General features: G+C 34.8%; 1 protein-coding gene across 2 annotated transcripts in view; it reads right to left on the reverse strand.

Annotated features, from left to right (window-relative positions):
* The window catches only part of eps15l1b (epidermal growth factor receptor pathway substrate 15-like 1b), a 102,963-nt gene that overhangs the window by 37,297 nt on the left and 40,666 nt on the right, over positions 1–25,000 (reverse strand). For both annotated transcript variants that reach the window (XM_056445959.1, XM_056445968.1), the window contains exons 17-20: positions 21,285–21,437; positions 15,698–15,812; positions 9,641–9,741; positions 6,182–6,242 (exon numbers count right to left, since the gene is read on the reverse strand). In XM_056445959.1, the coding sequence (XP_056301934.1) occupies positions 6,182–6,242; positions 9,641–9,741; positions 15,698–15,812; positions 21,285–21,437 (430 nt within the window). The remainder of the gene's footprint in view (positions 1–6,181; positions 6,243–9,640; positions 9,742–15,697; positions 15,813–21,284; positions 21,438–25,000) is intronic.

Here is a 25,000-nt window from a genome sequence, read left to right on the forward strand (position 1 = left end):
CTAATAATTTTGACCTTAGAATAGTTTATAAAAAATTCAAAACTGCTTTTATTCTAGCTGAAATAAAACAAATGAGACTTTCTCCGGAAGAAAAAATATTATCAGACATACTGTGAAAATGTCCTTGCTCTGTTAAACATCATTTGGGAAATATTTAAAAAAAGAAAAATAATAATTCTGACTTCAACTGTATATATTTCTTATTTTTAAACACATTTCTAGATTATCTGTATTGTGAAACATCATGATTTAAAATAACTTTTATTTGAACAAGTTTATTTTTATAACACAAACAGATCAAATGTAGCAGTTATACTTCACCCTTGCTTTTTAATGTAATTCGAAGCTGTGATTCAAAGCTAATTTCTTTTATTAGTCTGATTTTAAAAGTATTATTGTGAAATATTACTACAATTTAAAATAACATTTTTCTTTAACTTACAAGATAATAGATTTCTTATTCAACCCAAAGATATTTTAAAAACCGTTTAAAATTCTGTTTTAAAAATTTTTTTTTTAAAGAATAAAACTTTCAAACAAACAAAACGTTTCAATCATTTTATTGCATTATCTTTGACTGTTTTAAACAATGTAATTTATTCCTGTTATATAAGCAGTTTTTTTCTAAATTAATCAGATTTTAAAAAGTATTACAACAATTTAAAGAGCCCATATTGTGGGTTTTTGAAAATGCCCTTCCATGTAGTGTGTAACACAGCTCTAAGTGAAGTTAAATATCCAGCTAAGGCTTAAATCTGTAAGTGTACAGTGTTTAAAACTATTGATTCATCTATAAAAGAGTCGACTCATAGTGCTTCAAACGAGTCGTCTTGATAACGAGTCATTAGGTGTTTCGTGATGACGCGGCTACGAAACACAAGTAGTTGCGCGCGCAAACCCTGGAGATTTGAAATCTGCGGCCCCGCCCACTAACAGAAAAAAATTCACACACACACACACACACAAAGAGAGAGAGACACCGGTGGAATGAAGTCACGCTGTGAAGATGGATATTATTGACAGTTCACCCAAAGATGAAAGCTCAGCATTATTGCCCAGCCTTGAGCAGTTCGAGTGCTTCTGGAAACTACATGCTTACACAGAAGACTTCATCGGCCGTTTGTTAAAGGAAGGATCAGTAAAGACTGTCAGAACATGGATCAGTGCATCATGGATCAGTTTCTTCCTCCATTTCACCAGTGTAAGTACGTGCGATTAAAATTATTGCCTCGTTTACTCTAGCTTGCAAATGATGCATTTAGTTGTGTTTTGTTACTTGTAACCGTGTGTACTGTATCAGGTTAACTCTTGATATTCTCATATCGTGTGTAAAGCCACGTTGAAAACACGACGCGTGCCGCTTTGTTTACGGATCGTCAGCTGTTCCTACACACATGCAACGGTCAAGTTTCCAAAAAGTTCAGCTCAGGTTCTAGATGAGTTATCTAAATTGCACACAGCAAGCTGAACTGGCGCTCTAGGCGTGTGTGTTGTGTCCTCTGAGGAGGAGGGTAATGGGAGTTTTTGCTCAATAAAATAGCTAGTCAACGGTATTTTCAAGTCCATCGTCTGTATTTACATTCACCCACTGGCAGCCAAAATCCACGCCTTACACTATGAAGCGGGTGTGCACTGTGACTACTTTTATATTGTTGATTAGCAGCTGGGCATTTCACTCTGTCTCGTGCTGAAGCCTGTCAGTGTCGACCAATCGCAGCAGGCTGTCATCGGTCCAATCAGCGCAGATTAGCTTCGCGCTGAGGAGGGGTTTGGGAACAAATGAATCGCTGAACGATTCATATGGGAGTCGCTGGGATAATTAGGTAAAAATAAATGCAGACTATAAGACCATCAACGTGTTTTTTGACCTTGCATGCAAATTAGACCCTTACAATCAAAATATGACCCTATTTCATGTACAATAGGGGCTCTTTAAAATAACTTTTATTTATATTTACATACGTGCACATTTACATACACTACATACAGTACATGCATACATACATGCATACACAAGTATATTTTTATTTTAATAACAAACAGATTTAAAAAATCATTGTTCTTTATTCTCCTTCATTAAAAATATATATTTTAAATCTAGTTTTTTTGTACTATAATAGATCTGTGACTTTTGATCATTTTATTGCATTCTTTTTTTAAAATGTTACATTCAAAGAAATTCCGGAGTTCAAAAGGTTCATCCCCGGAATGAATTCCAAACCCAACCGACTGTTTATTCAAAACCATGTGTGTGTGTGTTGTGAAGAACGAAACCTATTGTGCATCGGTGTGTTTGCAGTGAGAAAGCTGAGCCAGTAAAATGCGTGCGAGTTTCCTGAACACTTCTGAAAGTGTGAGACCACTAACAGCTCCAAACACACTCTCTAGTGTTCCCGTAAAAAAAATAAAAAGAAAGCTATTTCAGGAGCACCTCAGTCTGCGTGTTTCCCATAAATTAACCCCGTTTCCTCAGACGGGACGCGCAGAAAGAGCTTACCTGTTCACCGTCAGAGAAAAACAAGAGTAAGAGAGAAAAAAAGGTGCTGTCATTTGGACCGTTACGTTACTTTTGGCCACAAAGCGCTGCTTGTTTGGACGGGACTATTTTGGGAAGGCCTGTAGCTAAACGTGTGCGTAAAAGAGCTATTAATAGAAACAGGCCACAGGAAATTTTGAGGCAGCTGACCGCTAGCTTTTTAACAAATATAAATATGAAACATGCTCTTTATTTGATCATTCTGTGAAGCCTCAGGAGTAAATATAAGAGAATCTACTGTCAAACTTAACAGTTTTTCAATTAAAAGTCTTTATTTGGAAGCTTTTATTTAGATTTGATTGTATTTTTAATTGGATTTTTGAAAATTTATATAATAAATATATGTGTGGAAGTTATGTAAATTGTATGGAAATATAGTAAAGTATGTTATAAAAAAGACTTTACAGTAAATATAAGAGAATTTACTGGCAAAATCTCTTTAAATTTAACAGTTATTCAATTAAAAGTCTTATTTTTAGAAGCTTTTATTTAGATTTGATTGTATTTTTAATTGAATTTTTGAAAATTTATATAATAAATATATGTGTGGAAGTTATGTAAATTGTATGGAAATATAGTAAAGTATATTATAAAAAAGACTTTACAGTAAATATAAGAGAATTTACTGGCAAAATCTCTTTCAATTTAACAGTTATACGATTAAAAGTCTTTATTTTGGAAGCTTTTATTTAGATTTGACTATTTTTTATTGGATCTGTGATATAATAAATATATAGATGTATGAAAGTTATGTAAACTGTATGTAAATATAGCAAATAATGTTATATCAGACTTTACTGTCAAAATTAACAGTTATTCAATTAAAAGTCTTTATTTGGAAGCTTTTATTTAGATTTGATCGTACTTTTAATTGGATTTTTGATAATATATATAATAAATATATGTGTGGAAGTTATGTAAATTGTATGCAAATATAGTAAAGTATGTTATAAGAAAGACTTTACAGTAAATATAAGAGAATTTACTGTCAAAATTTCTTTAAATTTAACAGTTATACGATTAAAAGTCTTTATTTTGGAAGCTTTTATTTAGATTTGATTCTATTTATCAAATTTTTGATATCATTTGATATAATAAATGTATAGAAGTATGGAATTTATGTAAATTGTATATAAATATAATAGTAAAGGTTATATTAAAGACTTTACAGTAAATTTAAGAGAATTTACTGTCAAAATTACTTTAAACTTAACAGTTACTCAATTAAAAGTCGTTATTTGGAAGCTTTTATTTGGATTTGATTACATTTTTTGATTGGATTTTTTATATAATTTGATTTAATAAATATATAGAAGTATGGAAGTTATGTAAATTGTATCAAATGATATGACAAATCCAAATCAAATATAGAATTAAAGCTTTCAAATAAAGACTTTTCATTGAGCAACTCTAAAATCTGAAGCAATTTGAGCAGTACATTTTTTTACATTTACTCTAAAGCCTTTGCTATAGTATACTTTGATATTATACTTTATTTCAGCTCATAAATGATGACTTATCAAAAAGAAATTAAGAGCCACAAACCTGTATATTACAAAATCTATCACTGTATTTCCAACAGTTTAAAAATCAGTTTGAGTTGGGACAACATAATTAAGTTAACTTGCTAGTTTTTACAAATTTAAGTTGATTGAACAGAAAAGTTAGTTGAGTAATAGTAGTAGTAGTTGTTTAATGGCTTCAACTCATTTTAAATTAGTCATTTGAGCAATGTAATGTTTTAAGTGAATTTATGCAATGTAATATTGTATATTACTGTATAGTTGCTTTGCACAACTCTGTATTGTACAAATCACTTTATAAACAATGTACCCTGCTTTAATATGGTGTTACTGAAGAGTAACATGTCTCTCAGACATAAATGTTATTGTCTCTTTTTAATGAGTTTTCAAGCTCTACTACTGTTCTACTATGAAAACATGCATCAGCACACAGAAGACCTCGTGGCTTCCTCTAACAGACAGATGAACCGATAAAACAACAAAACAAAAGGATGTGGAGCGACACCTTGACTTACAGTATTTTATCTCTAAACCTAGTACATATAGTTTAGATGCTTTTGACCCATTTAAAAGTAAAACATTAACTCTTTTATGGTCACCAATGATGCATTTATCTGATACAAAACATTATTACAGTTTTAAATAAATGTTTCCCAAGTTAATATACTGTAAAATGGTGACTGCAAACGATAATTTCTTAGTATTTTACTCTCTTTTTTCTCAATAGAGGCGAGATTCTTTGATGAACATAAAGCACAATAAATAACTTGGCTTATTTCAGTGGAATGCTTTATGACATCCTAAATTACTTTACCATAATATTTTGGTTGCCAGTAACACTGTGTAAATATGCACACAAAAAGTGCTTGTCTATAGCACTTATTCACTGCTGCTCTTATAGTTGTGTAAATTGCTTCCTTGTCCTCATTTGTAAGTCGCTTTGGATAAAAGCGTCTGCTAAATGACTAAATGTAAAATGTAAATGCATGTAAATTTGACAGTATTACTGGCAAAATTCACAAGTGCACTGTTAATTAACAACTACAACTGTGCCGTAGTTTTACGGGACAATTGTAAATGTTAATTAACAGTACACTTGTAAATTTGATGGTATTACTGGACACCAGTAAATTGCTAGTAATAATATATACACTCACCGGCCACTTTATTAGGTAAAGTGTCCAACTGCTCGTTAATGCAAATTTCTACTTAGCCAATCACATGGCAGCAATTTAATGCATTTAGGCATGTAAACACGGTCAAGACGATCTGCTGCAGTTCAAACTGAGCATCAGAATGGGGAAGAAAGGTGATTTAAATGACTTTGAACTTGGCATGGTTGTTGGTGCCAGACGAGCTGGTTTAAGCTGGTTCGAGCTGGTTACTTCAGAAATGTTGCCTGGTCTGATGAGTCTCCATTTCTGCTGTGACATTCAGATGGTCGGGTCAGAATTTGGCATCAACAACATGAAAGCACGGATGCATCCTGCCTTGTATCAACAGTTCAGGCTGGTGGTGGTGTTGTAATGGTGTGGGGGATATTTTCTTGACACACTTTGGGCCCATTAGTACCAATTGAACATCGTGTCAACGTCACAGCCTACCTGAGTATTGTTGCTGACCATGTCCATCCCTTTATGTCCACAGTGTCTCCATCTTCTGATGGCTACTTCCAGCAGGATAACGCACCATGTCATAAAGCGAGAATCATCTCAGACTGGTTTCCTGAACATGACAATGAGTTCACTGTACTCAAATGGCCTCCACAATCACCAGAGCTCAATCCAATAGAGCACCTTTGGGATGTGGTGGAACGGGAGATTCGTATCATGGATGTGCAACCGAGAAATCTGCAGCAACTGTTTGATACTATCATGTCAAAATCTCTGAGGAATATTTCCAGTACCTTATTAAATCTATGCCACGAGGGATTAAGGCAGTTCTGAAGGCAAAAGAGAGTCCAACCCGTTACTAGTAAGTTGTACCTAATAAAGTGGGCAGTGAGTGTATTTTACAGCAATTTTTTACAGTGTAGCTTTGCCTAGCCAAGCTTAATGGGTCATTTATAAGCTATCCACTGATGCTGGCTAATAGATAAAATGTAAATGAATGAACATCATACCTGAGTCTTTGGGTTTTGGACTCATTGACGTCTGGCTGATTCGTCTGGTGAAAGGACTGGCCTGTGGGAAACACAAAAAGTGAGACACAAACCACACTGCATCATAGGAATTACAGAGCACTAACAAGAAAAATGTGGTAAAGTACATTATGACATGTTTCTCACCACAAAATATCATCTTATAGGCTGCAACATGCAAAATCCTCAGGGATAAGACTTTATTTTGAGAAGCTTTATTTACGGTTTTAAATGCTGAATAGACCGGCTTTAACTTTGCTATATAAACTAAATATAACTCAGTTTACAATAAGATTCCATTAGTTAATTTATTTGCTAACAACCGTTTCAGTTCAGTTTCCTTCATTTTCATAATTCAGAACATCATAGTAGATGTATTGCAGAATGAAAACACGTTACATTGACACTCAGCAAGAAAATAACAAACTAATATTCATGAAGAACACCTTAGCAGAAGAAAACACTATAAAAACCTAATATAACATAAATAAAATGTGTGATTCAAATACAATCTCCTTAAATTTTTCACTCTTTGTTATTTTGCAGCCATTTGCTAAAAACATTTAAGTTCATTTTTTTTCCTCAATGTACACACAGGAGTGGCTTCACAACAACTCTGTGACTGCTCTTGAATGGCCCAGCCAGAGCCCTGACTTAAACCCAATTGAAGGTGTCAATACTTTCTGTACCCACTGTATATAACAAATACTAATATATTTAATGAAAACCAATTTAAAAATCACAAAAGGCAATGAATAAATACTTAAATACATTATTGCATAACACGAACAAACTATGAACAATACACTTATTACAGTATTTAATCAGCTTTGTTAACATTAGTTAATTAAAATGAAGTTGTTCATGTTAACTCCCAGTGCATTAACTAATGTGCATTAACAACTTTGGATTTTGATAAGGCATTAGAAAATACTGTTATGATTATTAAATGCTGTTTATTATTAGTTATTGTTAGTAAATATATATATATATATATATATATATATATATATATATATATATATATATATATATATATATATATCGATCACTCAGATTACATTGGGAAAACAGGCGATCGCTGCAAATTGCGCTTTAATGTTTGGCTGGTCAACTGCATGGTATGGAAACCTTATATACCTGCTAGACATGCGGATGATCCCGTCCCATACAGCTGCCATTGCACGGCTCAAAGACACTTTGCAGTGTGCCTCTAGGAGTCGCCAATGGAAATAAAACAAACACACACAAGAAATGCACGTACGCCAGACATGAGGTTGGCATGGACCAACGCACACTCCCACGTTCATTTCATCGTAAGTAAATCCAAACATGAGTGTGAAATCTGGCGTACGCAAAGTTTTTGTGCATACGCAGCGTTGATACATGAGGCCCCAGGCATGCATCAAAAGGAAATTTTTTGCTTCCCGTTTCAAAAACTAATGCAAAGCAACGGACTGTAATGTATAGAGGAATGAAAACATGGAATGAATTGCCATCAGACATTACATGCTTTGTAACAAGTAAAATGAGGTTTTAAAAAATCGTTTAGGAAATATTTAATGGCACAAAATTAAGTGGATTGTTGATCTGGATGTTATGTATGAATTTTGTATTTTAATGTTTTTATTGATGTTGTTGTTATGTATTAACGTAATTTGTGTTGTGTTTGATGGACCCCAGGAAGAATAGCCACTACCTTGGTAGTGGCTAATGGGGATCCTGATAAATAAAATAAATAAATACATTTTTGTAATTCAGTACATCCCTAAATAACTAAACTAATTAACTCTAAATCAAATGTTTAATTTGAACTTGAAAACAGATCTTTTATAGTATGCCAATACTAAAATATCTCTTACTCAGACTGATGCAACTGATTTAAAAACGATTATTAGCCACAATACACTGAAAAAATGATTCACTGGATTTACTAATTTTTAAAAAAAAATTTACTAAAAAAAATGTAACTGGTGGCAAACAATTGATATGTGCTGAATTTAAACAAACAAATTAAATGGAGTAATGCTCAACCTAATTTGTTTAAATTCAGCCCATATCAGTTGTTTGCAACCACTTATTAGTATGCTATACATCTCAGATGCAGAAAAGTTAGTTCATGCTTTTATGACTTCTAGGCTGGATTACTGTAATGCTCTGTTTGCTGGCTGCCCAGCATCCTCTATTAACAAACTTCAGCAAGTGCAAAATGCAGCTGCCAGAGTTCTTACCAGGTCTAGAAAATATAATCACATCACACCAATTTTATCCTCCTTACACTGGCTGCCTGTTAAGTTTCGTAATAATTATAAAATATTGCGTTTTGCCAATAAAGCTTTAAATATTCTAGCTCCTGTTTATCTAGCCAACCTTCTGTCTAGCTACAATTCAACTCGCTCTTTAAGATCTCAAAACTCAGGGCTTCTGGTAGTACCTAGAACAGCAAAGTCAAAAAGGTCGAGCCTTCTTATTCATGGCTCCTAAACTCTGGAATACCCTTCTTGATAATGCCCGAGGCTCAGACATCGCATAAAGCATAACCCATCGCATGCATCGCATAAAGGTATGATGCATAAATGTGCTGCATGCAGGACAGCAGGCTTGACAACCACCTGCAGGACACACTCCTCCTGTCATAATGCACCAGACGTTTTTGTTAGAAATACTCCTATGCTTTACATGTTTGTTTCTATATCTCCTATTTTCATTTATAACCCTCCATTTTTGCATCTCGTTTAAATACACTATGAACAGCAGCTACGCTAATTACTTTCTTTATTCTCTATTTCCACCGGATGATACTTATCCCGAGGCCTCTAGTGGTTGTGCAGCGCCATTGATGCGATCCAAGACCAGTGGAGAAATGATGCCAAGGTATCCATAATCCTGGACCAGGCCGTATCCTAAGCAGCTGCTGTGGTGGTCATGGAGGAATGGTGTGCATGAGACTAATTCCTGAAAAACCTACTAGGCTGACCTACTCACACCTGCAGTTCTCCACGATGGACGTCCAGCATTCTCCAGCGCCTAGAATGGTCGTGCCCAACAGAGCCTAGTTGCACTGAAGGTTTTCTTTTCCTCTTCACTTCGTTAATTGGTGGGTTTTTTTCCCGCCAATGTTGCTCGGATTGGAACTTGTGGAGCTGCGCATCGATGGATTTGCTTTTCAGTGTTTGGACTTTCAGCAGTGAAATTTAAACCACACTGAACTGAATTAAACAGGACTTCAACTCTAAAATCTGGACTTTACTAGAACTATGTGAAGCTGCTTTGACAATTTACATTGTAAAAAGAGCTATATAAATAAATATGAATTGAATTAATTACTAAAAAAGTAAGTAAACCCAATGAATCATTTTTTTCAGTGCTGCATAACTGATAGTATGCATGCTCTTTCTGGTAAATAATGGCAGCAGATTGGCAATATTTTTTTTAATTCACCTTGAGTTGACTTGATGAACTTTCTCCAAAAGGATCAGAATTAGCGAAGGGGTCTTTAAACGGGTCATTCTGCTTGAATGGATCTCCTCCAAACGGATCAGCTGGAAAACAATAATCGATACACAAAATGTTAAAACACCCACAGCAGCTCAGCAAAAACGTTGAGACCAGTAGCCTCAACAAGGCAAGTTGTGCATAAAGATTTGTCATCGCATTTAGATTTAAAAGCAAGTTTAATCTGGATTCAAATAAGGCGACAGCCATAGGCGAAGCATGTGTAAGGCTGGGGAAGCCTTAGCCTCCCCCTGGCCAGAGACCACGGAGATGGCAGCAAAGAAAAAGACTGCATTGAATACATGTAACTGGTGCAAGGCGGAATATGATGTTGATGATTAACAGAACACTTTAGTTATTGTAATTTTGTCAATCAAATTTAAAGCCCATATCCGCTCAAAAATGGAACTGTCCAACTCCGCACTTTGCACTGATGAGCTCTGTTTATTACTGGAGTTGGCAGCAACTCTGAAAACGAAACCAAAAGTGTTAGCCAGCGGACTATTCTGATTTGCTGGTCAATGACATAAGTAGTAAAATGACAAATGAGTATTGCGAGAGAGTTATAATATTATATTATTCTGGTTTAATTTGTTTTCAGCATTAAATGAAATGCCTTATTTTGGTCGTTGTAACGTAGTAGTCTAGCCTAGTGTAGTAATCAGCACGAGTCAGCACGAGTGGTCTTTGTTGAACCCAAAAGAGCACATGTCACTCCGCTACTCACCCGTTTGCACTGGCTGCCAGTTGCTGCTCGCATCAAATTCAAAGCTCTGATGTTTGCTTACAAAGCGACCTCTGGCTTTGTATGGAATAAAATCACTGTCATAAATATTTCATGCGTAAATAAAATTCACGCATCCGTTATTATAAAATCGTAAAGGAAAACGGAGCGTACTCGTAATTTTACGAGGCTACAATTCCAAAATCTGCGATTAGAACAGACACAGATACGACATTTTGTTTTTCTGTTTGTTTATGAATGATAAATTTACGATGGGTGTACTTTACAAACACGAATTACAGTTTCACCACGGACACGAAGTCCTGATTATGAGTACGAATCAAACAGCGAGACTTCACTGTCAAAATTACGTCACCGCTGTTACAGGCATTAATAAACAAGCGAGAGTCATCGATCATAACGGCGCGCCTGCTGGACGTTCGAGCTTACACACACCGTCTCAGATAAGATTTCTGTTATTTCCTCTTTGAGAAATGTCCGTCATGAGCTGTAATAAAGGTTGAGACTTAATGAGGTCCTATTTCGCTGTGTTTCTTGGACATTTTACTGAATCAAAATGAAGAACGGGCCGAGGATAGAGAGCTAGCATAATGTCAGTTAACGTTACAGGCAGCGAGCGCAGAGTCTCTCAGTGAATCACTGAACGGTGTTTAACTATAACATGACATCTGTTGATTAAGTCACCTTTTTTAAAGCCAGATCGAATATTGATCTATTATGTAATGAAGATATCAGCAAAAGGCAGTTTAAATATTTGAGGGTTTGTGCTCACCAGAAGTTTGTAACGTGAAACATTTATGAGACTATGAATCAAAATAAATAAATGTTAAATATGTGACCCCGGACCACAAAACCAGACATGAGGGGCAATCATCTGAAACAGACCTGTATGTCATCTGAAAGCTGAATAATTAAGCTCCCCATTGATGTATGGAAAGGGGATGATATGTTCAGATATATATATATATTTATATTATCTTTAAATTTGTACAAAGTAAGGTATTAGTAACTATTGATATAAACGTTTGTTATGTTATTTGTTATTATCTGTTTGTTATATTACTTGATTAAACTATTAGTTACATTATATTGTATTACTATAATTAATAAACTATTACCATAAACATTTATATTACCCTTTAGCCGTATACTATTCGGTGTGTTTCTCTCTTTCTGTGTGTGTTTGTTCTATATTGGTGATTGTTTAATTACCACATTATATTTTGCTTATTCTGGTTTATTTAAAGTTAATTAACTGATAAGAGTAAAACTTTTCTTTGTTTTATCTACCTATACTGGATAAATCTGTCTAATTTAATTTGTGTTCTCTGGTGATCTTAGAGTATTTGAGAGTTATTTAAACAGTTAAAATACGTGACTTAATCAACATATGTCATGTTTTAGTTAAGTGATTCACTGAGAGACTCTGCGCTCGCTGCCTGTAACGTTAACTGACATCATGCTCTCTATCCTCGGCCCGTTCTTCATTTTGATTCAGTAAAATGTCCAAGAAACACAGCGAAATAGGACCTCATTAAGTCTCAACCTTTATTACAGCTCATGACGGACATTTCTCAAAGAGGGAATAACAGAAATCTTGCCTGAGACGGTGTGTTTAAGCTCGAACGTCCAGCAGGCGCGCCGTTATGATCGATGACTCTCGCTTGTTTATTAATGCCTGTAACAGCGGTGACGTAATTTTGACAGTGAAGTCTCGCTGTTTGATTCGTACTCGTAATCAGGACTTCGTGTCCGTGGCGAAACTGTAATTCGTGTTTGTAAAGTACACCCATCATAAATGTATCAGTCATAAACAAACAGAAAAACAAAATGTCGTATCTGTGTCTGTTCTAATCGCAGATTTTGGAATTGTAGCCTTGTAAAATTACGAGTACGCTCCGTTTTCCTTTACGATTTTATAATAACGGATGCGTGAATTTTATTTACGCACGAAATATTTATGACAGTGATTTTATTCCATAGCTTTGCTCCTTCTTATCTGCTCTCACTTCTGCAGATTTATGTACCCTCCAGAAACTTGCGTTCTGTGAATGAACGTCGCCTCGTGGTTCCATTCCTAAGAGGGAAGAAATCACTTTCCCGAACTCTCACATTCAATCTGCCCAGTTGGAGGAATGAACTCCCTAACTACATCAGAACAGCAGAGTCACTTGCTGTCTTCAATAAACGACTAAAAACTCAACTATTTAGTCTCCACTTTCCTTCCTAATCTGTAACTGCCTCTCTGGCTATACCACTAACTGTACTCTCTCACAAAAAGAAACACATTACTAATGCTTTGCTTCTTAGACTTTACACACCTGAAACTTGCCTACAGCACTTGTTCACTGCTGCTCTTATAGTTGTGTAAACTGCTTCCTTGTCCTCATTTGTAAGTCGCTTTGGATAAAAGCGTCTGCTAAATGACTAACTGTAAATGTAAATGTAATCTTGTTTAGGCAATTGTTAGGAGAACTCATTTTACATTTCAAAGGTGTGAAAAATATAACAGGACATATGTTGATCTTATTTGCAGTGTTGGGGGAAAGTAATAGGCCTACATTACAATCTAATGTCACTTCGAAGTAGCTAAAAAGTAGCTAAATGTGTTCATTAATTTTTAAGGGAAGTAATGTGTAAGTATGTGTTATTTATTTATATGTGTTTTTTTAAGAGTAGTTTTAGGTTAATTACACTGCTTATTAAGTTAATTAACTTAATTTTTCAGAAATAGGAATGATTCAGTATACTTCTACGTTACTTTATTTCATCAAATGTAGGCCTATAGATTATTTGGTTGCATTTGAAACTTTTGAAACTACATTCTTCACTCGTCATCATTACTGATCTTTATGCTACTGGCGGATGATTTTAATTTTGCAAAGGGTTTTCTACAGGAGCGATTAATGCAGCATAATGCCACGAAGTCAAGATTTTTAATTATGTTTTTATTTGTATTTTGAAATAATATAAATCTAATTTAAACAAACAATTACTCATGCTAGTTAATGGCTACTGGATCACCTTTACTCGGTGGTTGCCTTTAATTTTATTGGCAATAACTTTACCACAGCCCGTGATAATGCAACGAAATTACCTAGTTTATGTTGTCATATTTTCATGGTATTTTTTGTTGTCTCTATCCGAATCACAGTTTAAAAATGCTTATTTATATATTTATTGCTGAATTACAAGTTCAGTTTTCGATTGGCCTCGTGACAAAGTGAATGATTTTGGATTCTTGACACATTTTTGCTATTTATTTATTTATTTATTTATTTATTTTTGCAAAAGGGTTGAATACTCAGTGTCACTTGTTAAATCAATTCCTATATTACCAGAGATCATTTAGTTTATAGTTAATAGAATATATTTTGTTGATAGGCGGTGCTCTTCTTGGTCGGTCACAAATCTTTGTAAATGCATTAAAGGGCAGAGCATATCTTAGCCTTACCCTGGAGTTTGTTCACCCTCCGCCTATTGCGACAGCAAATATGGCTATACATTTAAGATATTGAATAAGAAGTCTGTTTACATGCAAAATTCATTCGTATTGATTTTTTTATATATTTATTTGTCCATTAATTAGTAACCAAACAAAATAGGGCGACGCGGTGGTGCAGTAGGTAGTGCTGTCGCCTCACAGCAAGAAGGTCGCTAGTTCGAGCCTCGGCTGGGTCAGTTGGCATTTCTGTGTGGAGTTTGCATGTTCCCCCGTTCGCGTGGGTTTCCTCCGGGTGCTCCGGTTTCTCCCACAAGTCCAAAGACATGTGGTACAGGTGAACTGGGTAAGCTAAAGTTGTCCGTAGTTTATGTGTGTGAATGAGTGTGTATGGGTGTTTCCCAGTGATGGGTTGCAGCTGGAAGAGCATCCACTGCGTAAAACATATGCTGGATAAGTTGGCGGTTCATTCCGCTGTAGCGACCTCAGATTAATAAAGGGACTAAGCCGAACAGAACGAATGAATAACAAACAAAACAACAAATTATTTAAAAAAATAAATAAATACAAAATAAACAAATAAATTAACAATTGCAAATAATTAAAGGTGTAGTATGTAAATTTTACACCCAGTGGTTGAAGCAGGTTCTGAACTAGGTCTGATGATCGAGCCTAAATGCTGATTTAAGGCCGATTTAAGGAATAATGTGAGTTTGAATGCCGTTTTACATGACATTTATTGCCATATACTGAAAGCAGCAGCAGATAGTTCACCTCAGATCTTGAAAAAAAAGTCAACTTTGAAATTGAACTTTAGGACTGTGACTCGGAGCCAACGCTGTGCAAGCCAACACATATCGGTAATTCAGCATCTCCATTCAATAATGTTAAAGAGGTTTAATATATATTAATTAGGTTATAAACCTTACCATTTCAATGGAGTGCAGTAAGTGCACTATTCTGTGCTTCTGAATGGCTGTATTTAAATTTCTGTCATGATTCATCTGGTGCAAACAGCTGATTGCTCATCACTGCAAATCTAGTCACATAACGTGTTGTTAAGACATAGGGCTACAAATGTAACCTGCTCATCTAATGTTTACATTCGTAATAATTATAGTACTTGCTAATTAATAACCTCATGTGGAACTCTGAATCTGCGTCTCATTTCGGAGTCTGCTACTTTCCACCGGAGGTCGCATTTCGGTCACAGACACATGCTTTGAGAGCCTTTCTGATTGAATGAATGAAATACACTGTTCCACAAGGGCAACCCGGTGTGCTGAAATATAATTGGCAAAACTGGCATTGGGCTGGTTAAATGACCAAAACAAAGACAGCATACCAGCACGGAAAACACATTTACAAAGCAGAATATCTGACTTCAGCAGTGTTTTTCAGATCACTTGGCATGTTTCTTAAATATCTGCAAACACACTATGGTATTTTAATTCTTTAGAAGAGTCAAAAACTTACATGCAGCACTTTTAAATTAATAATTTAGTAAATAATAAATATACAGCAGGATTTAATTCTGAAACTTAAAAAAAAAACATTTCAGAAAAGACATAAAATACAACACAGATGTCTATAATCACTTTCAGTGACATTTTAATAAAAATATACACTTTTCTAATTGTTTTTGCATATTTTAATGGATTTTTTTTACATTTTGTGCCTTTAAAGTCTATGAATCCCTCAGTTCTAATAGACAGTGAATATGCCACACTGTACATTGATGTGTCTAATACCATATAATATCACACAGTTTCTCTTTGCAGAAATGCCCTCTATTGGTAAATGCATAAAAGCGCACCTTTACTGAAGAGGTCGCTTTTGAAGGGGTCTTCGCTCTGGAAAGGGTCTGAAGTGACTGCTTTAGAGCTGCTGCTGTTAAACATGGCCATCCTGGATTTAACCAATGAATCCTCCTGAAACACACACAGCATTCATGGTCATGTTTGCTCTCCTCCTCAAAATATTATCATTGTAATGAGTATGAAGAGGGCACCGTTCAGCGTCCTCATTTCCTGAGGAAAAACTGAGCCAGTGTGAGCCGTAATTACAGTCACAATAACAAACGTAAAAGCACTACAGTAGACTTGAGTGTATGTACAGTTGAAGTCAAATTATTCACCTGCTTGTGAATTATTATTATTATTTATCAAATATTTCCCAGATGGTGTTTAATATGGACTTTAGATTTGTTTTCCCCCTTGACTCTAAGAAGAATGATATCTTTAAAGCTAAATTTAGCAATTTAATCAGAATAATATAGACTGATAATAATTGAATAGGTGATTTCCATTGCATTATTGTGCAGCATCAGGGGCAAAGTATCTCCATCTAAAAGTGAATGAGATAATAAATGCAATTACATAACAATTAAAGCAGCAAAATGTCATGGGATTCAACTCAAACATAACATTCTGACCACAGAGGTGATCAACTAAATGATATACTGAAAAAACCAGCCAGGTGGCAGCAAATGATTGCATTACTAACGAGTCATTTATTTAACCAATTCATTTGAATCAATGATTCGTTCAGTAAGATTTGCTATTGAACGCATTGAATCCAACCATTCGCGAATGATAAAGATCATCGTCCTCAATATTACAGATATATAACGTTACCCAGCTTATTTAATTTTTGACAAATGTCTAATAATACTGTTCAAACTGTTTATTTTATTTTATAAAAAATAATAATTAAATAATGGAGCTTCTTGAGTTTGTTCAGTGTGGAGTGTTTTGATTGGTGGATTAAAAACTCACAGTGATTGGCTAAATGGAATATCCTACAAAAAAAAAAAGATGTGTACGAATCATGTCCTGCCAGGAAGGTCTCAAAAATACCGCACACAAATTCAAAGGACTCCATGCTCATGTGAGCATTCTCAAATGCACATTCAGTGGTTCATAAACACATCTAAAATAATTCATAAATGCATGAGGAAAGTAATCCAAGAACTTCATATATAAAAGTTATGTGTGGCTGAAATGACATTTTGTATTTTGCTTTTCGCTTGCTTGTACGCTGGCTCTGGACTCTCAAAACACCTTTCAAAGCGCTTTTTTGGAAAAAAATAAATAAATAAATCAAACCCAGTTCAATTTTTTAAATGACGAATGAAAGTTTCGTAGGCAGCGTATCTAAAATAATTCATAAATGCATGAGCAAAGTAATCCAAGAACGTCATATATCCATAATTGTGTAAACATTTTAAATGTATTTATGTAAGATGCATATGTGTGAGCATTGGGGAAATATTTTAGATTTTTACTTTTAGGTTTATGAATTGTGTTTTAAGTTTATGAATTGGAGTTGTGGATTTATGAATTGTGTTTTAAGTTTATGAATTGGAGTTGTGGGTTTATGATTTGTGTTTTAAGTTTATGAATTGGAGTTGTGGATTTATGAATTGTGTTTTAAGTTTATGAATTGGAGTTGTGGGTTTATGATTTGTGTTTTAAGTTTATGAATTGGAGTTGTGGATTTATGAATTGTGTTTTAAGTTTATGAATTGGAGTTGTGGATTTATGAATTGTGTTTTAAGCTTATGAATTGGAGTTGTGGATTTATGAATTGTGTTTTAAGTTTATGAATTGGAGTTGTGGATTTATGAATTGTGTTTTAAGTTTATGAATTGGAGTTGTGGATTTATGAATTGTGTTTTAAGCTTATGAATTGGAGTTGTGGATTTATGAATTGTGTTTTAAGTTTATGAATTGGAGTTGTGGATTTATGAATTGTGTTTTAAGCTTATGAATTGGAGTTGTGGATTTATGAATTGTGTTTTAAGTTTATGAATTGGAGTTGTGGATTTATGAATTGTGTTTTAAGTTTATGAATTGGAGTTGTGGATTTATGAATTGTGTTTTAAGTTTATGAATTGGAGTTGTGGATTTATGAATTGTGTTTTAAGCTTATGAATTGGAGTTGTGGATTTATGAATTGTGTTTTAAGTTTATGAATTGGAGTTGTGGATTTATGAATTGTGTTTTAAGCTTATGAATTGGAGTTGTGGATTTATGAATTGTGTTTTAAGCTTATGAATTGGAGTTGTGGATTTATGAATTGTGTTTTAAGCTTATCAATTGGAGTTGTGGATTTATGAATTGTGTTTTAAGCTTATGAATTGGAGTTGTGGATTTATGAATTGTGTTTTGAATTTTCGAATTGTGCTGTGCATTTATTAGTTTTATGAATGCAAATGTATTATTATTGAGACTGAACTGGCTCCATAGTTTAACAGTGCAAATAATTTTTCACAGTATTTGCTATAATATTTTTTTCTTCTGGAGAAAGTCTTGTTTTATTTGAGCTAGAATAAAAGTAGTTTTTAATTTTTTAAAACAGTTTAAAAGTCAATATTTTTAGCCCCCTTAAGCAATATTTGTTTTGGATTGTCTACAGAACAAACCACAGTCAGTTAGTAATGACTTGCCTAATTACCCTAACTTGCCTAATTAACTTTAACTGCCTTTAAATGTTACTTTAAGCTGAATACTAGTATCTTGAAAAATATCTAGTCAAATATTATTGACTGTCATCATGGCAAAGATAAAATAAATCAGTTACTAGAAATGAGTTATTAAAACTATTATGATTAGAAATGTGCTGAAAAACAATCTTTTCCCCCGTTAAACAGAAATTAAACTATATCTGTGTGTGGTTTCTCTGTAACCTTTCGAAGAGTTTAAATGTGAACAAACGTTTGTGGAAAAGACCAAACACTCAAACCGTATTTCCTTCATAATATAGGGATTACTGCTGGTTTACTGTAACTTAAATTTCCACTGGAGCTGTCTTCGTGTAAAGCGTATTTCTAAAATGATCAGTATTTAGCCTTTGTTTTCACTGAGGCATCTAGTAAATGAGCTTGTTTGTTGTAAACAGGAAACATGTTTACAGCAAATAAAGCGATAACTAGTGTTTCCAGTCCTTGTGACTGAAATTTCCAGTTAATCATTATCTATCAATCACTATCTTTTGCTTTTAATTTATAAAATTCAATTTATAAGTGTGCATTTATTTATATATCAATTTAAAGGAAAAATGAATTGCTAAAAATGTTAAATATCTATATATAAAATATTAAAATAAATCAAATTAAAGACAAATAAAAACTCAAACCTTACAATTTCACAGGAGGGCTAATCACCAACATACTCCAAAAGTATGTTTAATATCTAAAAACTGCATTATCACACATTTTTGCCTTTTTTTCCACTTTAGCAATAAGCTGCCGGGTGACTTCTTTTAAAAATAGACCAAACCTAAGATTTACAACAGTTTATATTGGAAATTTCCCGCTCTTAAGAGGTGGTCAACAGATCAAAACGAAAAACATTTCAGAGTCAATTCAAGCAGTCATACTTTGTTCTCCTCTCCTCTCCAAAGAAAAAGAAAGAGGAATATGCAACATATTGTGTTTATCTAATAATAGATGGAGAGTTCAGCTCATTATCAAAGATCAGCGCTGGATTACCCCCAAATGCAAAGTTTATTTCAGGAAATCAGTGGAATTTTGATACATTGCTTGTGATACTCCTCATGTTTACTTACGTAGGCAAATACGGAACAGACATTATAATAGATGGTGGCCATTGACGTATCAGAGCAACGGACTGAAGCGGACCATGAGGTGATTATAATGTCTATGGGCAGTACATCAAATGTATGGACACACAATCACAAACACAGACCCCAAGCAGCAGCAGGGGAGAGAGAGTTCAGCATGTAGGGGTTCTCAACTGTTCGCCGCTGAGACTGCAGCTCTGCACAAGACGTTTGGCCAGCGGAGAAATTAAAATGGTCGTACCCAACTGAGCCTGGTTTCTCTCAAGGTTTTTTTTCTTCACTTCCGCCATTTAGTGAAGTTTTTTTCCCTCTCCGCTGTCGCCACTGGCTTGCATGGTTCGGGATCTGTAGAGCTGCGCATCGTTGGATTTGCTCTTCAGTGTTTGGACTCTCAGTAGTGATTATTAAACCACACTGAACTGAGCTAAACTGAACTGAACTTAAACACTACAAACTGAACTACACTGTTCCAATTTACTATGACCTTTTATGTGAAGCTGCTTTGACACAATCGTAAAAGCTTTATACAAATAAAGGTGAATTGAATTTTGTCTATTATTATGCACTGTTTTTGTCATAAAGTTATGTGTGGCTCAAATGACGACATTTTGTATTTTGCTTTTCGCTTGTACGCTGGCTCTGGACTCTCAAAACACCTTTCAAAGCGCTTTTTTGGAAAAAAAATAAATAAATCAAACCCAGTTCATTTTTTTAAATGACGAACGAAAGTTTCGTAGGCAGCGTGTCAATACAATTCACACAATGTAAGGTCGAATGAATTTTTTTAACGTGCGAAAAATTCTGGCTGAAAATTTCGGATTCAGTGTGCAACTAACTTTACTATTGCTATTTGAGAGAAGTAATAGAAAATATTACTGCCCAACACCGACAGTCTGTGCTGATAGCCTCATGGGCAGTGCACTGATATATAACACCATTGCACAGAATTTTTATTTCGGTGCATTCATTAAAAAATAAATAAATAAATAAATAAATATTTCACCTCTCTTTGCCACAGCCATATCACCCTGCAGCCTAAGAACGGTTACTCACTAAGCAGGGCTGAGCCTGTTCAGTATCTGAATGGGAGAACACATGGCAAAACTATGCTGCTGTTGGAAGTGGTGTTAGAGAGGCCAGCAGGGGGTGCAGGGAGTCCTAATGACCCAGTATAGTGAAGGGGACACTATACTGTCAGTGAGCACCGTCTCTCAGATGAGATGTTAAACTGAGGTTTTGACTCTCTGTGGTTATTAAAAATCCCATGTCACTTCTGGTAAAGAGTAGGGGTGTAGCCCCGGTGTCCTGGCCAAATTCCCTCAATCAGCCCTAACCCATCATGGCCTCCCAATCATCCCCATCCACCGAATTGGCTCCATCACAGTCTCTCCACTCCACCAATAGCTGGCACCGTTGTCCTGTGGCAGCTGTCGCATCATCCAAATGGATGCTACACAACAGTGTTAGTGTGAAGAGACCACGATTGAGACCATGATCGTGAAGCGCTTTGTGTGTATGGCTATACATGTTAAATGCATTATATAAATGTACACATTACATTACTCTGCGATATGAATATTGCATATCCCATTATTGCCATAATGATACTTTTGTTTTCATGTGTGTTGCTCTTGATCTACTTTACCCGATGTACCAGTCATTCAGTCTTTTAAAAAAAACATGAGTACTTTCTTAGATATAGAAGACACTCACTTTACACTGGTGTAGGTAGAGGTTTTATGAAAGTCTGTCAAGTGACCTATATGGTGCACACATTAGATTAACAGCACATGATGAAGACATTAATGATTCCTCACCTTGGCTTCAGTGCTGCTGCTGTTGTTTTCCTCAGCGATGATCTGCTCCAGGTCTGTCAGACTCATGTTATCGGTCAGAGCTTTACTGTAGCGCTCGATGCTCTTATTGAGCTCCCGCTGACTCTCCTGGATCAGACTGAGCTCGCTGCGAGTCTGAAAAACAACACACAACACAAACGCTGCTTCACATGTTTTACTGCAGGGACATCCAGAAAAAAAAAAAATGTTATATATTTTTATGTCTTGGTCACTGTGACCTGATGAAGACCATGCAGGTTGAAACGTTGCCCAATTAAATTTGTTATTTGAGAGCTAAAGTGGCAGTGAGCAGAATTTTTTGATGGTTTTGTCATTGTCATTTTGACATTGCAAGGTATGTTATTCCGAGATAACAACCGCTAAATAACACAGACTCACCCGAGAACTTCAAATCATCTTTCAGCTTCAGTTTCCTTTATTTTGTCATTCAAAACATCACAGTAGATGTAAGGCTGAACAAAATTACATTACATCGACACTCAGCAAGCTTATTTCTTTTATTTCGGCTAGAATAAAAGCAGTTTGACATTTTTTAAAACCCTTTTAAGGTCAATATTATTAGCTCTAATGTTATCGGTAGGCCCACAAGGAATCTGAGCGCGCAGAATTCCACAGATTTTAGCCCATCATTAATTCTGTTTATTTGCTTGAGTAAATGTGTGTAAATCTATCTTTATTCTGTTTTTAAATTACAGTGATATTATTGACTAATATGAAAATGTTCATCTAATTTATGCACAATGCATTTTGTACAGTAATATTTTCTTTCTTCTAGTAGATATATTATATGAGAGACTTGCTTTGTTTACCAAATAATGTAAATCTAATTGGATTAGCATTGTAAACATTAAATAAAAGTAAAAAATATATGATTTTTTATTCACATATTAAGGTTTTAGTTATGATACTCCCAAAATAATTCCACAGAAATCTGCAGATTTTTAACAAAATTCTCAGCCGAAATAGCAAAAAACGTCCGCAGATTCCGTCTGGCCCTAGTTATCGGTCAGACCTTTCCTGTAGTGATCTTATTAGGCTCTCCTGGATCAGACTGAGACTGCGAGTTTAAGGATCAATTCACTGCCGGGACATCCAGGGAAAAAAGAAAAGCAAAAAAAGCGTTATATATTTTTATGTCTTAGTCACTGTGACGTGATGAAGACCATGTACTGTAGGTTGAAACGTTGCCCAATTAAATTTGGTTTTTGAAAGCTAAAGTGGCAGTGAGCAGACTTTTTTATTACTTTTACTATTAAGTTTTTGTCATTGTCATTTTGACATTGCAAGGTATGTTATTCCGAGATAACAACCGCTAAATAACACAGGCTCAGCCGAGAACTTCGAATCATCTTTCAGCTTCAGTTTCCTTTATTTTGTCATTCGAAACATCACAGTAGATGTAAGGCTGAACAAAATTACATTACATCGACACTCAGCACGCTTATTTCTTTTATTTCGGCTAGAATAAAAGCAGTTGGACATTTTTTAAAAACCCTTTTAAGGTCAATATTATTAGCTCTAATGTTATCGGTAGGCCCACACGAAATCTGAGCGCGCAGAATTTCACAGATTTTTAGCCCATCATTAATTCTGTTTATTTGCTTGAGTAAATGTGTGTAAATCTATTTTTATTCAGTTTTTAAATTAATTACAGTGATATTATTGACTAATATGAAAATGTTCATCTAATTTATGTACAATGCAGTTTGTAAAGTAATATTTTCAGTCTTTTAGTAGATATATTATATGAGAGACTTGCTTTGTTTACCAAATAATGTAAATCTAATTGGATTAGCATTGTAAACATTAAATAAAAGTAAAAAATATATGATTTTTTATTCACATATTAAGGTTTTAGTTATGAGACTCCCAAAATAATTCCACAGAAATCTGCAGATTTTTAACAAAATTCTCAGCTGAAATAGCAAAAAACATCTGCAGATTTCGTCTGGCCCTAGTTATCAGTCAGACCTTTACTGTAGTGATCTTATTAGGCTCTCCTGGATCAGACTGAGACTGCGAGTTTAAGAAACAATTCACTGCAGGGACATCCAGGGAAAAAAAAAAAAGAAAAAAAAGCGTTATATATTTTTATGTCTTAGTCACTGTGACGTGATGAAGACCATGTACTGTAGGTTGAAACGTTGCCCAATTAAATTTGGTTTTTGAAAGCTAAAGTGGCAGTGAGCAGACTTTTTTATTACTTTTACTATTAAGTTTTTGTCATTGTCATTTTGACAGTGCAAGGTATGTTTTTCCGAGATAACAACCGCTAAATAACACAGGCTCAGCCGAGAACTTCGAATCATCTTTCAGCTTCAGTTTCCTTTATTTTGTCATTGAAAACATCACAGTAGATGTAAGGCTGAACAAAATTACATTACATCGACACTCATCACGCTTACTTCTTTTATTTTGGCTAGAATAAAAGCAGTTTTACATTTTAAAATCAAAATTATTAGCCCCCATGTTATCGGTCAGAGCTTTACTGTAGTGATTTTATTGAGCTCCCACTGGCTCTCCTGGATCAGACGGAGACTGCAAGTCTTAAGGACAATTCATAACACAAATGCTGCTTCACATGCTTTTACTGCAGGGACATCCAGAAAAAAAATGTTTATATGTGTTTTATATGTTTATATATCTTTAACGGTTATCTGGAATACTTGATTCTGATTGGTCAGTTGTGATTTTGCAAGGTAGGTTTTACCCAGCAACAACTGATAAATAATTTTTTTTTACCACAATATTTTTGTTTAATCACACAAATATATTCCTAAATGACACAACAAACATCTGAAAAAAGTTTTAAAAAAGTAATAACAGCTATATACATGGTTTCCGCTACATTCATTCTTCCATGGCCAGGCGCCAAACCAAAATTCATCCTGCCATGGCTACATTACAGCTTCTCATTCAAAACATTCGGTCGCTTTTTTTAAATAGCGGGTTATAATCGCACCAAAATCACATTAAAAGGTAAGTGAATTATAACAGCGCAAACTTTTCTGTAATCGTAGCTGTGCGTTCTTTGTTTAACCATTTAAGGTTACGTGCTGATTGGCTGACTGACTGACAGGTGCGTGAGGCCAGCAAACATGGTGTAGCTTTCAGTTATGAACACAGTTTCCATAATTAGATTTTATTTATAGATAAAGGTCTGTGGTTCTGCATACAATGACTTTATCTGGAGTTAATAGCCGTTTCACTTTACTCCAGGACGTATTAATGCAGCTCTGTAGGTTTATTGGAGACATTCATAAATATTCCTAGCAAATCTAATAAATGTTGGAGACATACTCCTTACATAAATGCGCTAAATGGCACTTCAGCAGCGTTTATTTAAGAGCGCACAAGAAAATCTGCACTGTATATTTGAGGGCGCGCAAGAAGTTTTGTGCACGAACGGAGGAAATCGGCGCTCGAGCACAGAGATTGACATGCTCGTAGGCTATTACATGAATGCAATCTCCACTTAATGCTGCGCTCACGACATTTGTCAATGAAATAACGCCACATGTAGTTGGTAGATCTGTGTAAAATGCCCAACAGAGTCTGCCGCCACAGCTGGAAAAAATCCTAGAGGAAACACTGTATATAAAGAACAGTAATAAATATTAGATGATGAGAAATGTCTTGGTAACTAACTTTCATAAAATAAGCTAAGTATTTAAAGA

This window comes from Danio aesculapii, chromosome 2 (assembly GCF_903798145.1).
Source record: "Danio aesculapii chromosome 2, fDanAes4.1, whole genome shotgun sequence".
NCBI lineage: Eukaryota > Metazoa > Chordata > Actinopteri > Cypriniformes > Danionidae > Danio > Danio aesculapii.